The 15,143-nt window shown below is 56.2% G+C and overlaps 2 protein-coding genes across 5 annotated transcripts; both read right to left on the reverse strand.

Moving 5' to 3' along the window:
* Positions 1-487: 487 nt before the first annotated feature.
* Positions 488-4,953, reverse strand: CDK2AP2 (cyclin dependent kinase 2 associated protein 2). 2 transcript variants are annotated; one of them, XM_081280164.1, is made up of 5 exons: positions 3,247-4,953; positions 2,004-2,724; positions 1,591-1,691; positions 1,371-1,503; positions 488-1,002 (listed from the first exon to the last, which is right to left on the reverse strand). In XM_081280164.1, exons 2-5 carry the CDS (start codon positions 2,083-2,085, stop codon positions 935-937), a joined length of 384 nt encoding a protein of 127 aa, XP_081136290.1. In that variant the 5' UTR covers positions 2,086-2,724; positions 3,247-4,953; the 3' UTR covers positions 488-934. The 2 variants fall into 2 exon arrangements, with proteins under 2 accessions (XP_081136290.1, XP_081136291.1); XM_081280165.1 differs by lacking the exons at positions 2,004-2,724; positions 3,247-4,953 and adding an exon at positions 1,860-1,997.
* A 4,447-nt stretch (positions 4,954-9,400) lies between these two features.
* CABP2 (calcium binding protein 2) lies at positions 9,401-14,840 on the reverse strand. Of its 3 annotated transcripts, none has more exons than XM_081281197.1 (8): positions 14,706-14,840; positions 14,048-14,253; positions 12,621-12,779; positions 11,980-12,010; positions 11,064-11,198; positions 10,508-10,617; positions 10,266-10,413; positions 9,401-9,595 (listed from the first exon to the last, which is right to left on the reverse strand). In XM_081281197.1, the coding sequence occupies exons 2-8, from the start codon at positions 14,207-14,209 to the stop codon at positions 9,570-9,572; spliced, it is 771 nt and encodes a 256-aa protein (XP_081137323.1). In that variant the 5' UTR covers positions 14,210-14,253; positions 14,706-14,840; the 3' UTR covers positions 9,401-9,569. The 3 variants fall into 3 exon arrangements, with proteins under 3 accessions (XP_081137323.1, XP_081137322.1, XP_081137324.1); XM_081281196.1 differs by lacking the exon at positions 14,706-14,840 and adding an exon at positions 14,551-14,697; XM_081281198.1 differs by lacking the exons at positions 12,621-12,779; positions 14,706-14,840 and adding an exon at positions 14,551-14,697.
* Between the last annotated feature and the right edge of the window lie 303 nt (positions 14,841-15,143).

Here is a 15,143-nt window from a genome sequence, read left to right on the forward strand (position 1 = left end):
ATTATGCTGCCTGAAGAGCCACAGACTGGGTGTATTCAGTCTTCCAGGGCCAAGTCAGAGTTGAGGTGGGGTAGGGCATTAAGGCAAGTAAGGGAGTGGCTTAAGTGAACTGGCATTTCCACCCTGCCAGGCATCACTACCAATCCAGAGGAAGAGCCCTCTGGCCATCAGTGCCTCCAGCTGTGCAGGCAGCCAGGGCCCCCCCGCTGCCCCCTGGTGGCACAGCACAGAGGCAGGCAGGTAGGCAGGCAGGCAGGCAGGCAGGGCTCTTGGCTACTGGAGCTCTGCCCTTTCCACTACTCACAGATGGGAAAGCAGAGGGCCTGGAGGGGCAGTTCCCACTCCAAGGTCAGTGGACATCAGAGGCAGGCAAAGACAGCTTCAGTCAGCCTTCTCATTCCTGGACCACTCTTTGCCCTCCTTCTGCCTGGCCCACCCAGGCTTAGCAGAGGAACAAGACCCAGAAAGGCTAAGCTGAGAGAACAACTCCAAATCATCTTTTTATTTATATAAAAAGGGCATATTTAGCAAAAGATACACTGAGAAAAGAGTCAATATGGCCCCAGAGACAAGGCAGGGAGGTGACAGGCCTTCTAAGCTCCTTCTGGAAGAGAAGGCCTGGGACAAAGTGGTGAGAAGTAAGTGCAGAGTAATGGGGGCCAAGAAAGGAGAACGCTCCAGTGGGACCAACACTGCTGCTGGCAGGTCGTGGGTGGGACTCACAGTGACCTGGCAGCTAACTCTTGCAGTGGGAGGAGCTCAGTTAGCGTTGCCCACTGGAGTGAAAGTCGCTCCCTGGTTCCTGGAGGGCACCCACCAAGGGACAAGACAGGAAGCCCAGGATAGGAGGTGCAACTTGGGGCAAAGGCCAGGGAGAAGCAGGTGCTCTGCAGTGGCCGGAAAGGTCCAGACGCTGAGGCCAAGGTGCTTCCTGTTACGTGCGAGCGTTTCTCTCTGTCTCTGCCAGGCACTCTCTGACCAGGGCCCGGGCATGGATGATGCCTGGGGTGGGATGAGTGGGGATGCAGAGGTAACATACAGGATCTCAGTGGCTCCCCACAGCCCCACCCCACCCTCCGGAAGACCCCCTCCCTCCCCACCCCCTTTTGTTTCAGCCAGAGAAGCTTAAATCTAAGGAGGGGCTGGATGAGATTACAGGTTTGGCTAATCCTCAAATTAACCCTGTTGAAACACAAATTTCCAGGCACTTTCCTAGAAATTGACTCAATTTCAATTCAATTCAAACACCTCTCTGATTAGTGATACTTGGCTCAAGTGTCCTGTACTGACTCCAGATGTCGTTCCTTCCCTAACGATGAGGGACTATCCAGTGACTGCCGTCTTGACAGGGTGGGCCTGGCCTCACTTACCTCTTTTCAGGCGCTCCATGGCGCTCTTGCTCCCAGCATAGGTGGGCCGAATCTCTTTACCCATCTCCTCTATGACGGATAGCAGGTCCGTGTAGGTGCTCTGAGAGCCCTGGGCACCAGGTGGCTTCATCGTCTATATCAAAAGAGAACAGGGCAGTGAGCTCAGGCCCCGGGTGGGCCTCCAGTCCTCATCCATAAACAAGCATTTGGCCACACTCACCTGCACATAGCCCATGGAGGGAGGTCCAAAGTCATTAAAGAGTGGTCTGAAAGGGGCAGCGGCTCCTGGCACTGAGCCCGACGGCGATGGAACACTTCCGGCTGCAACAGGTGCGAGTAAGAGGTCAGCGCGGGGACAGGAACGACGCCTCCCAGCTTTCCAAACCCCGGACCGGGTTCGCCCGATTCCCTCCACAGGGACGCTTCATTCCAGGCAGATCAACTTCAGGAACACACCCCTCCCCCTGCGCTCCACCTACAAGCCCTTACGTGACCACGCCCACTTCACAGGCCGGCAAACTGAGGCTCAGCGAGGCTATAGGCGGCAGGCCCAGTATTGTAGAACTCAGGCCGTCTTCTCTTCAAGACCTCGACAGCCCCGGTAGGCGAGCAGGGGTGGAGCTGGAGCCTCACCTGTAGGTACCGGGGTGCCTGGCCCAGGGGTGCTGGAGCCCGGGGTGCTGCTGGGGGCGGGAGCGATGGGTTTGTAGGACATCCCCAACTCCTGGGTGCGGCGGACGCCAGCCGGCCGCTCCTCCGGGGTTGGCTGCCGGGCCGCTCAGCCGCGCTCCGATTGGCAGACGCGCTGCACGCCCCTGGTAAATAGAGCTCCGGCCGGAAGGGTGGGCGGGCACGCAAGCTCCGTCACTCCCTATTGGCGCCCAAAGACGTCACTCGAGCCTCCTTATTGGCCGAGGCCTGCCCCCACAGGTCGCAACTACAGCCGATTGGTTTGTGCCTTCCGGACCTCGCACCTGTCTGCTCCGGATTGGGCGGTGGCTGCCTCCCTTCGCAATTGGCGAGTTCGCGGCCCCGGCCGGCGCGCTCTCAATCCGATTAGTCCCAAGACCCGAGAGGCGGGGCCTCGGAAGCGGGGACCGGGGTCCCGGCAGCCGCGGTTCGTGACGAGGGGGGTCTTCTCGGGCGCGGGCGCCGCCCTCCCGCCTTGCTTGCGTCGCCTTGCGCGTCCGCTCCGCACCGCCGGGTCTCGGTCCGGCCGGAGCTGCGGTCGTCGCCGTTGCGCGTGCCTTCCCTTCTCTCCGGGTGCCGAAGGACGCGGGGCTTTGACGTTCCGAGCCCTGCTCCCCACCCCGCGCGCTTTTACGTCACCTTTCACCAGTTCAGCACCCGTTCTCTGGTATGCGCATGCGCCCGCCTCAGGCCTTCTTTTGTTCCCATGGCAACGGGTCCTTCACCAACGCCGCCTCTTTTGGCTCTTCCCGGGATTGGTCAGTCCTCAGGTCCAGGCTGCTGTTAGGTCCAAGGGCTGCCTCAAAGGCCCCTCAACCCGCACCCCAGAGGCCCCGCGCCTCTTCCTGGGCAGTTACCTTCAGTGGTATGCCTACGTGTGCCAGGCTCTGGGCCGAAGGAGGAGAAGAGCACCTACTGCGTCCACTGGCGGCTTCCCCTGGGCAAGTTGCTTGCCTTAGCATGCCTCAGTTTCCCCATCCGTATAGGGCGGTTGTGTAGATTAAATGGATATTTATAAGGCGCTTGTTTTATTCCCCTTTTTCCTTTCCCTCCCTCTCAAATCCTACTCCTCCCAAACCTAGATCTCAGACCCTCCTGCACCCACTAAGCCGGCTCCTCCCCAGACCTCTCTGGCCTTATGTATCCTCATGTCCCCTTCTCTGCAGATTTCCTTCATCCTCAAGACTTGTGTTCCTTCATCTGTCTGACTTCCTTCTCCATGCCCTCTTGTCCTGAAAGAAGATACAGAAATGAACTAGCTACGGCCTCCTGCCTCTGGGATCTCCTGTTTTGGGGGACCTAAGGAAGCAAAGACACACATTGTAGTAAGACTGGCCACAGTGGAGACCAGGACAGGGTGCATTGGAATTTAAAGGGGACTGCTTAGTGACATCACAGAAATCTTCCCAGTGGAGATGGCGTTTGGCTGGGTGAAAGTGTGAGCAGAGACTGAGGGTGGCATTCCAAGTGGAGGAACTGCCCTGTTTGAAGTTCAGAGGTTCCAGCGCCTGAGTGGGAGTGATTAAAGAACAAGTCACTTTTTCCCTGGAGGGTTAATTGGGAAGTGGGAAGAGAAGTAGAGATAACAGCATGAGGAAGCCAAGCTTGTCACCCATCTTGTGCTTCCCTAGCTTCAGCCAATCGTGAAACTCCCTCGGGGGCCTTGCTATCTAGTTGATATTTCCTTTAAATCAAGTACTTTTTAAAAACCTCAAAAAGGAAAAGCAATAATGTCCACTTAATCGTGTACTCAATATGCTCTTTATAGTTCTCTAATGCATATTCAAATTATATTACTGTTAAGAATTGTTAATGTGTCACCCAAGATCTTCCACTGCCCACCAGTGCACCGAGCCTGCTCTCTGCAGGAGATGGCTATGGCAGGGGGTGAAGAGGAACTTCTGTGGGAACGACCAAGTGTATTCCAGTTCCAAACCTTAGTCCTTCCTGTTTTCTCCATTGTCCTTCATATTAGTCTGTTGGGGCTGATAAATACATAGACAAAACCAAATACCACCCAGGGGGTGGTTTAAACAACAAAAATTTATTTTCTCAGAGTTCTGGAGATTGAAAGTTCAATTTTAGGCCACCATCATTTTGGGTTTCTGAAGACTATCCTCACATGACCTTTTCTTGGTGCAAAGAGAGAGTGATCTCTGATGTCTCTTCTTGTAAAGACATGAGATTCCTATTCTGTGATCTCTTTGACTTTAATTACTTCCTTAGAGGCCCATTTCCAATATAGCCACATTGGGGACTAGGGCTTTAGCATATGAACTTAGGGGACATTCAGTCCTTAACACCCATATTTGGGAAAGAAGGTTTGCTTGGGAGGTGAGGTGGGGCTGAACCTTGTACTAGATATCTCTGCTTAGAGGCTGGGTCATGTGGCAGGAGGAGCAGAGATCCTTGAGGGAGGTTGGAAGTGACATCTGTGGTCTGTCCCAGGGAGAGGACCCTGTCCACCTGGGGGGAGATAGTGCAAGCTCCCGGCCAAGGCTTCAGGGGGTCCTCTCAGCCGCTCTCCTGCATTTTTGGAAACGTTCAGCATGACAACCTCCAAATTAGAAGCGAAGACAACAAAAATTTGTTTTTGAGTCCACAGGCTCAGTACAGCCTGCACATGGGCTTGTTGGGCTTTTTAATGATCTAAAACTTTATAGTAGTGGCCAACATTGTATCTCTGAATAACTATTTCAATTTACTAAATATTTGAAAAGTTTCATAGAACAGTGAATGGATGGACAGCAGGAGACACCCCTGCACACTTGTCAGAATGGCCAAGTCCAGAGTCTGACCACACCAATTGCTGGCAAGGACTCGAAGCCATGGAACTCTTGTTTATCTTCAGCCACCTGGGAAGATAGTCGGTGGTTTCTTCCAAGATTAAACACATTCTTACTCTCATCCAGAAATTGTGTGCCTGCTTATTAACCAACCAACTGGGAAATGTATGTCCCCACATGTGAACGTATGTAGCAGTTTTGTAATCTCCAAAACCAGAGGCAACCTGGATGCCCTTTGTGCTAGTCAGCTTCGAATCCTATGACCAAATACCTGAGAAAATCAACTTTGAGGGAGAAAAGATTCATTTTTGTCTCATGGTCTCAGAGGTTTAGTCCATGGTTGCTTGGTGTTGAAGAAGTACATTGTGACTGGGCACATCTACATGGTAGAGGAGGCTGGTTTACCTCAGGATGGCTGGGAGGTGACCAGAGAGGAAGAGGAGATGCTAGTGATGCATCTCTTCCCCCACCAGGCCCCACCTCCTGAAGGTTCCACCAATTCCCAATGGCACCACAGGCTGGAGATCAAGCCTTCTACACATACACCTTTGGAGGACATGCAGGATTCAAACTATAGCCCATCTTTGATGGATGAGCAGGTAAATAAACTGTGACAGAGCCGTACAATGGACTATTATTCAGTCATAAAAGAAATCACCTTTTCACCATAAAAAGACATAGATAAATCTTTCTGTGTGTGTGGGGGGGTCTGGATTTGAACCCAGAGCCTCATGTATTTCAGGCAAGCACTTTACCACTGTATAGTAAGTGAGAGAAGCCAGTTTGATAAAGCCACATACTGTAAGGTTCCAATCGTAGAACATCCTGGAAAAGGGAAAATGATACAGAACATTAACAGATCACTGGTTGCCCGCTGGAGTGGGGAGGTGCCATTGAATAGGCAAAGGTCAGGGCATTTATTTTAAGGGAGTGAAACGATTGCATATGGGCCTGTAATGGTTAAGAGAAGACAATAAGCATCTGTCAGTGAGTGGACTCTAATTCATTCGAATGTTAAGGAATCATCTAGGAGGTCGGTGGACCCCAGGATGCAGTATGGAGTATGACCAAATAATTATAAATTACAAGGGAATCTCACCAAGGCAGGTGGGGAACAGGGGCTGGCCTGAAAATGAGTGGAATCTGGGAGGCTGAAGGAGGAGGAACTGCACCTGGGCACGGGGGTTTCGCTGACACAATGTTATTTGCAGGCCTGTAGCTCAAGGATGCCTGCCGAGACCAGTACACATGTGCGCCTGTGTTGAACAACCCAGCGAATAGAAGCTGGGTGGTGGGAGTCAGATTTCTCCCATTGGCATGAAAAGCTACAGATAAGCAAGGGGAGAGGCTCGAAGGATCCATGTGAAATGGATCGGGGTTGGAGGCATCGTGTGAACTCCCGTGTAGCTTAATATAGATCCAGTGGCTTTCATTCAGAAATCTTCATGAATATATAAACGGGGTAGTATACATACCCACGTCTCCTCGCTCCATCAGCTGAGAAGGAGGAGATGCAAGCAGCACCCCCAGCCCAGAAGCAACAAGCAACTTGGGCTGTGGCCAGACCTTGGTTTCTAATACCATTCTCCAGAAATGTGAACCCCGGTAAAAATGGTAGGAAGTACAGAAGAGGAGCCTGGAGCGTCTAGCAAGACCAGGAAGTAAGAAAGTGCTAAAAGAAACAAATACATATCCAGTGTCGGGGAGGACAGAGGGCTACAGGAGTCAGCTGAAGAGCAGCTGAGGGGCAGCTAACTTTTTTTAAAAAAATATTTTTTAATTGTACATGGACACAATATCTTTATCTATTTGTTTTTTTTATGTGGTGCTGGGGATTGAACCCAGTGTCTCACACATGCTAGGCAAGTGCTCTGCCACTGAGCCACAACCCCAGCCCAGCTAACCTTTTTTATACAAATTATTTTGTTTGATTGTCATATATTTATTAACATATTAATGGATTTCAGCATGATATTTCCACAAATGCATATGGCACACACTGATTAAATCAGTCTAACATTTTTTTTTTCCTCTCACTTCTTTTTCTCCTCTTTTTCTATCAGGGATTGCACACAGGGTACTTAGCCACTGAGCCACATCCCCAGGCCATTTTATTTTTTATTTATTTTTTATTTGCTGAGGGCCTCACTAAGTTGCTGAGGCTGGTCTTGAATTTGCAATCCTTTTGTCTCAGCCTCCTGAATTGCTGGGATTACAGGTGTGCACCCTGCGCCCAGCGCCCAGCTCCTCCTCATCTCTTTATGTTGGATCTTCTTAGACTCTATGGTGGACTAGCATGAGCTAAAGCCATGCCGATGTGCTGCAGAACATCAAACTCGTTCCTTTTATTCTGACTAACTGTGCTTGGTACCCATGATCCTCTCCCTCACAGGATATCTGTCTTTTTCTCTATCTACCTATTCATCCACTGATTGATAAACAGATGTCTGTCTTTCCTATTTATTCTCTTCCTCTGGAGAACCCTGAATAAATACATAGAGGATGCTAAATGTGGGGTACACAGGCAAGTCTGCACCATCTTCACAATGATTCCCTGAGCCTGAAGCTATTCTTAAATACAACAAGTGGACATAATATGTGACCTGGATGATGGTTACACCCAAGGGGACATACACTCAGCTGTACATTTAAGATTTACACACCTACTGAATGCATGCTACTCTTAAAATACTTACAGTGGATTTAATGTAAACCTCTGAATTTACAGAGTCTGGAAATCAGGTTGGATAGCTTGGGCCTGCTCTTGCTGGCAATGGCCAGTGGGAAGGGGCACTTGGCTCATCCTGGTCAGCCTGCCTGCTGTTCCTTGCCTGGCCCTGATCCTTGCTCCATCTGTTGTCTGTTGGGACCTTCTGGAATAAAGCCCTTTAGGGAGGCAGGTATGAGGGTACTTCCAGTGCAGCAGACATACTGAACCAGATGAAGACCACCCCAGGGACCTCTGTGGCCCAACTGCAGGGCCTGCCAGCTGAGCCTGAGTGGGCTGTGCTCTCCCCTGACTCCTATCCATCACTACCTCCAGTCCTGCAGGGACATCATCTTGGGCAGTGATACCATCTGTGCCAGCTGTGAGGCTCCCCGAGAAGCCACTGGCCGGGGCAACTCACGCTTGTCCCCAGGCCGCCAGCTTGGCAGGAGGGATTGCCTAATTGAGGATTAAGAATTAATTGGGATCTACCAGGCGAGTGGTGCTAGGGCAGCTGCAGCCAGTCCTGGCACCTCAGCGTCCGTGCTCTGGGCTGGGCAGGGCACTGGTGGCTGGCTGCCTGCTCTGGCCCAGGGCCTTGGTGTAAGCACCAGGGTGCTGAGAGCTCCCAGCCTTTGATCAAAGGTTAGAGCTCGTCCTCCCTCCCAGCAGACCAGGTCTTTCCTGCAGCTGGAAGAGGCAGAGATCCGTCCTGGGTATACCCTCACCTGACCTGTCCTAGGCTGAGACTTGTCCCAGGGCCCCTCCCTGGTTGGCATTGTGGCTTTAGAGTCCCTGGGCCTGGATCCTTCATCATCACTGTGTGTCCCTCATGCTCCTGGAGCCCTCTGGTCCAGGCAATGGAGCTGGGTTATCCTGGGCACAATGAGGGGGTGGGTCATGGCCAGGTCCTGAACAGGATGTGGCAAAGATAAGTAGGACAGAACAATCCAGCAGAGCGTGGAGAGAGAGGGCGGTGGGGCTGCAGGACTCCTAACAAGACACTTAGGCTCGATGCTGTGATTTGGAATGTGGATTCCAAAACTCACATTGAAACTGAATCCCCAGTGCAACAGCATCAGGAGGAGGGCCCTGCAGGAGGCCATTAGCCCAGAAGCCTCTGCCTTGTGGATGGGATTAGGTCTGCAGGGGACTGGGTAGGCATTTTGCTCCTTCTGCTCTTCCCCACCTGAGGATATAGTGTTCAGCACCCCCAGAGGAAACAGCGCCCAGGCACCATCCTGGCGCAGGTAGAGCCAATCTGCCTGGGCTTTGACCTCAGACTTCCCAGCCTCCAGAACCATGAGCGCTGCTGTTTATAAAGTGCCCATCTAAGGGATTTTGTTACAGCAGCAGGAATGGACGAAGACGCCCGGCCTCTCAGCTGCCTCAGTTGGGAAGGTATGGCTTTGAAGTCTGGGGCAGGCTTGAAGTGAGGTGCGAATGTGGATCCCCCAGAGGCAGAGCTGAGAGGAACTGGGGCTGTGAGGAAGGGCAAGGCGGGGGTAAGCGAGCTTGCTCACTCTTGAAGCCAAAGGCCAAGTTCTGGAGGGGCCTCTGAGCACGGCCTGCCCCAGGCTGCTGCAGGAGTACTGGGATTGAGCTTGGGAAGAGCTCTGCCACTGGAGCCCCACTCGGGATAAGCGGAAGACACTGGAGGCCAACACACCTGACCTGCACAAGCAGTCCCGGGGTCCAGAGAGGAGGGAGAGAGGGTCCCCACCCGCCTGCCGCTCACAATCAAGGGGGCTTGTGGCCCAAGAGGACAGCCCAGGCCTCAGCTCTTCAGGGCCAAACACTGGGGCCCCCCAGATAAGCAAGCAAGGGGTCAGAGCCATCTCCCTGGCTTGAAGAGGCTTTATTGTCAGGGAAACATGGGGTGAGGGCCGAAGACAGACAAGGGCACCCACAGGCAGGAGCCAGGCGCAGCTGTCCACATGGGCTTCAAGGAACCCGCTGGCAGGCAGAGGCTGAGGTCCTCGTGTCCTGTCTGCTTCCTGCAGCTTCTGCACAGGCTCAGCGAGACATCATTCGCACAAATTCTGCCAGGGCAAAGCCAAGGTTTTAGGTCCATCCTCTGACCCCACTGAGGGTGAGGCCAACAAGCCTACCTTGGGATGGGCCAGAGTGAGATCCCTGGATCAGATGGGGAATAAGCCTTAGGACCAGGAACAGGGAACTTTGTCTTATGGACAAAAAAGTTCTTGCAACTGAACCTTTTTTCTTTTTTGCTTTGGCCACTAGGAAACTCAGGAGCAACTTTGGAGAGTGCTTTTATTTTTATTTTTCTTTGGTGGTGGTGCTGGGGATTGAACCCAGGGCCTTGATGCATACAAGGCAAGCCCTCTACCAGCTGAGCTACATCCCCAGCCCCTGGAGACTGCATTTCTACATAGTAATGTTCCTTGGCTTCTGATTATTACGCAAGCTTTGTTTTTCCTTTATATGGAAAGTATTGGGTTCAAGATCCGCTGCCCACATTCCAGTGTTGGCTCCTTTGTTTCTTTGGCTAAGCTCCCAGGCTTTCCTGAGAGTTGACTCTCCTACCTGGGGGATGACAGAGTCCCTTCCTCCTGGGTTCTCAGTAATGATTGACCAGGAGGGACAAGGGTGTGCTCAGTGCAGGGTCTGGCACATGCGATGACACTCCCTTTGTCCTTGATCTCTTAAGAACCTTCCAGGGCCTGCACTGCTAAGTGTGTCAGGCGGTACCTTCAAAGTCCACCAGGCCGTCCCCGTTAAGGTCGATGTCCTGCAGGATTTCGTCCACCTCCCGCTGGCTGAGGCGCTCCCCCAGCAGGACCTTGAGGGCCGCCCGGAGCTCCCCGACACTGATGCAGCCGTCCCCGTTGGTGTCGAACTGTGGCGCGTTGGTCATGGCGTGGGGTCACCGACTGGGTCTGCCCTGCTCAGCCCCCGACTCGCGCAGCCCAGCCCCCCAGCCCCAGGCCCACCTCCCGGAAGGCGTCCCGGAGCTCCCGGACGCCAATCATGTCTGCCGTCTCTGCCAGCAGCTTGGGGCCCATCAGCTCCACAAAGTCCTCGAAGTCCACTTTCCCGCCACCTGGGGGTCACACCCACCTGCTAGAGACACCAGCCTCTGCCCCCGGCCCTGGTCCCAGCCTCAGAAATGGGTCCTTCCCCCCTCTGTTTCCTGGGCATCAGCCTCTAACTGAAGCGTGGGTTTGGCCAAGAGAAGAGGAGAGCCACCGTTTAGAGCTCCCTGGACACTCCTCGCTCCTCCATTTCCTGATGTCGCTCAGGTCTTGGCGCCATGAGCCGCTCTGGGGCCTCACACCATCTCCCTCTCTGTGGAGGACAGCCCTGGCCTTGCCCCACCTCTCTTGGAGGATGGTAGATTTGGGGGAGGCAGAATGCTTGCTTCGAGAACAACCTAGCCCCTGGGCTCTGGGGACAGCCTGCACGGTCACCCTGGTCCTGGCCACCAGCTTTCCTGGTCCTGGCAGGGTGTCTGGAGAACTAGGGATGGGGCAGGTTTGAAGCACGTACTGATTTGCTGTGAGATCTCGATGAGCTCCATCTCGGTGGGCATGTAGCCTAGGGTCCGCATGCAGGCACCCAGCTCCCGGTAGCCGATGTAGCCGTCCCGGTCTCGGTCAAACTCCTGGAAGGCAGCCTGCAGCTCTGCCGGGCAGGGTGGGGTTAGTCCCTCCTTCACTCCCGCTGCATCCTAGCCTGGATCAGCCCCTTCTCCTCCCCTGGTCCAATCATTCCCTCCTTCCAAACGTCAGTTCCCATTTGCTGCCTCAGGAACTTTGCACAAGCTGTTTGTTAAAAATTTCTTCTTTCAGTGAATATTTAAGGAGCATCTTCTATATGCCAGGGTCTGCTCTGGGCACTGGGGATGTAGCAGTGAATAAAAAAAGAAAGGAAGTGCCAGGCATGGTGGCGCACACCTGTAATCCCAGCGACTTGGGAGGCTGAGGCAGGAGGATCACAAGTTCAAGACCAGCCTCAGCAACTTAGCGAAACCCTGTCTCAAAATAAAACTAAAAAAGGCTGGGGATATGGCTCAGTAGTAAAGTACCCTGGGTTCAATCCCAAGTACCAAATAAGAAAAAAATTAAATAAAAGTTTTACAGGACTCGGGGGTATAGGTCAGTGGTTGAGAAAGGGAAGGAGAAAGGAAGACGCAGACAGACTCCTGACCTCAGGGGGCCTCATTCTGGAACACTCTCTGCTCCAAATCCCAGGCTGCCATGTTTCCCAGAGGTGTTAGCAGACCAGGGACCTGACGGCTAGAGGGGGGTCTGCCTGCCACCTCTCCCTGCTCAATCTGCCCCCCACTTCCTCAGACCTGTCCCCCTGGCCTCCCTCCTGCTCCTGGCTCCTCCTGGAGACTGCTGAGGTCCCCACCTGGTGCCCTGCCTGTGTACCCCAGCCCCCTCCCTTCTCAAACCTTTACCTTCAATCTCCTCGGGCCGCAGCTCCCGGTCCTGGGGGACACAGATGGGTTAGGCGTTCCCTGGACCACCCAGTGGCTGCTCCTTTCCTTCCTGTCGGGGTGCCCACCCAGGACACCCCACAGCAGACCCAGGGGCCTCCTGGTGCCCTCTCCCTGCCACCCGCCCAGGTTGTACCTAGGGCCTCCCTAGGTCACCACCCCATTTGGGGGCTCCTTTGGGCAGAGGTGCATCAGGTAGAGGCTCTGGTGTGACCCTGCTGGCATCGGTGTCACTGTGTCTTGTTCTCGGCCTGGCCACTCTGCTGGCTCACCCCTGGGTGGGTCGCCCTGCCTTCCTCCTCCTCCTCCCTTTTTCTCTCAATCCTGGGGATGGGACTCAGGGCCTGGCACAAGCCAAGCAAGTGCTCACCACCGGGATGCTCCCTGCCTGGGGGGGCTGCTTCTCTGGGTCCCCGCCCCCGCCGCCCACCCGGTCTCTTTCCTCCGGTGTTCCAGCTCTTCTCTGTTCCTGGAGCTGCCCTCTGCCCTCATCCCACCCCTGGAGTGCCATGTGTTTGCTTTGATGACACCCTGCGTCCGTCCGTCCTCTCTCTCCCGTTCAAAGCCAAGGGCGTTGGGCTGGCGGCTGCGGCTGTACATACGAGTTGGGTGGCGGCGATGCTGGGCCGAAGGAAGATGCAGGCCGACCCCACCAGGCTGCCGAGCACCGAGTAGCCCTGGGCACTGCCGGGCTCCTCTGGACTGGAGCCAGGGCCGGGCTGGGAGCTCCCTAGCGGGAAGCCAGGCCACTGCCAGGGGTCCTGCAGCAGAGCCGGCCGTGAGCTGGGGCAGTGGCCTGGTGGCTCCTCCCCAAGCCTCAAGTCCGCCTTTGGAACCCAGCGCCAGGCAGTGGGCAGGGGCCCAGGCGCGCAGGAGCCTTGCCCTTCCACCCTCTGTTCAGCTGGCAGACTGAGGCCCAGGAAAGGCAAGGGACTTGGCCAGGGTCAATGGGGAAATGAGGCCCCGGGTGCCAGCTCCGGACCACACTGGCCATGCCCGGCTAGCGGAGAGCAGGGCCGCAGCAGGAGCCAGCAGCACGTGTGGGCCACCCGGAGTGGGCCAAGCCTGGGGTCGTCCAGGAGAAAATGACACTTGAGGGTGGCGAGCAAACATCCCCTCTGTCCCCACCTTTCACTCCAGCCCGCTCCACGGACCCTTGCCCGCCACCTGCGCCCTCAAGGCCACCCTGGCGCCTGGCCCGGCTTCTCCCCCTCGGCCTCCTACCTTAGGCCCCCGGCGCCGGGGCCGCTTGGCACAGTTTCCCATGGGCCCCTGAACCATGCCGGGGCTGTGTCCCGGCAGGAGCTGCGGGTCCTGCCAGCCTCAGCCGCTCCCAGCGACAGCCGAGAGCACCGAGGGATTTTCCCAGGGTTTTGTGGGGAAGATGGGGCGGGTGGGCAGGCGGGGGGCCTGGGCCCGGGGCTTGGGTCCTAATCCAGGATTATCTCTGAGCATCTCCAAGGCAGGGGGGCCACTTGGGGCCCAAGGCCCCCTGGAAGGCGCAGCCTGGCTCTGCTGGCCCTGAGGGTCTGCCCGGGCCCCTCTCCTCCCACCTGCCCCTGACCTCTCCCATCAGGAGAAGCTTCATGTCTTCGGGGGTCTGGGAGGAGGAAGCGGGCTCCCAGGTGCCCAGTGTCCGGGCACCCTCTCCCTCAGGACAGTAGCTAAATCCCGCCAGCTCTCAAGAGAGAGGAGGAGGCCACTTTGGCCCAGCCCAGGAAGCCCCCGGCCCCAGCTGCAGGGCCACTGTTTCCTGAGACAGCCTCTGGCCTGCCTGCCTTCGTGCCCATTGCCTGGGTCAGCTCTGGCCCTTGTCCCCAGGCTGAAGGGGCTGACTGAGTGCTGGGGGTGGCCGCTCAGTGTGGACAGAGGTGGGGAGAGGCTCCCTTGGCCTCTGCTGACCTCCTGACTCCTCTGGCCATGTGTGTCCTGGTCTCTTCCTGGCCCTGGCCTTGGGTCTGTTCTCCAGGGATCCCCCTTGAGGCTTAGGGTCCCTGGGCTCCCTCAGTCAAGGACGGTACCCCCTTACCTGCCCATAGGCCGCCTGCACCTGGGCCTCAAGCTCCCGGAGGAGCGCCCTCCTGCTGGCTGCTGGGCTGGCAGGGGCCTGGCTGCGCCCTGCGGTGCCTGCAGTGGGGCTGGGGTCCTCCGAAGGGGTGCTGCTGGCTGCTGGGCCCTGGGGCAGGTCCATGACCTGGGGCTTGCACCTCCTCTGGGCCTTGCTGTCTCCTTGTCCTGTGGGTGGGTGGCTCAGTGGCTTCCCAGTGTCCTCCCTCTGTGGCTAGTTGAGTCCATGCCTTGGAGGCCCGGCTCCCTCCCCGGCCCTGGTGGCCTGGCACGAGCCCTCCTGGAACTCCTGCTTCTCCCACGTTGCCGCCCCCAGGCCTCAGGTGGGCTTCTGGCTGCCCCCGGGGCTCCACCCAGGCCCTGCAGACCTGGGTCCGTGCCTTCCCATCTGCTTTGGCCTCCTTCTCCCACCTGTCCTGCGTCCACCCCTCTGGCCCAGGGTCCCCAGTTCTGTGTCCCACTCACCCTCCACCCCAGCCCTGCCACCGTCTCTGTGTCTCCCCAGAGTCTCGGTGGCCTCCACCCGCTGCTGGCCACAGCCTCCTGTTCCTCCAAGGGAAGAGTGCAGGGACTGGCAGCCCCTCGGCCTCCTGTGCCCTGCGCCCGCCCTGCTCACTCACCACTTGGACCTGCCTGCTCCTCGACTCCCAGAATGAGGTCAGCTGTCCTGCCCTGCCCTTCGGCAGCCCTTCATGATTTATTCACCTGTCCCTGCACCAGCCTTTGTCGAAGGGAACCAGATCCCTCCAGATGCCTGCCACCTCAGCTGGGGCTCTGCCTCTCTCGGCCTGGCTGGCCCTCCGTTCATGGGTTCCCTCTGCAATGTCTGAGGCCCTGTGGGATCCTGCCCTGGGCCAGCCGCTAGGGCCACATGCTAAACCCCTCCTGTCCTGGGGACCTTGCTCTCAGGCACATCTCTCACAGAGAAGGCCACTGAGGAGCCTCCATGCATTTGCGACATAGGCCGCCCCTCAGGGAGGCTCTGGGGAGGAGGCGAGGGGTGGGGAATCCTCTAGGCGTCCACCGCCAGTGTCTAGCCCGGCCTGGTCCTGGGTGAG

The sequence above is a fragment of the Spermophilus citellus genome (genome assembly GCF_964194105.1).
Source record: "Spermophilus citellus genome assembly, chromosome: 2".
Lineage (NCBI taxonomy): Eukaryota > Metazoa > Chordata > Mammalia > Rodentia > Sciuridae > Spermophilus > Spermophilus citellus.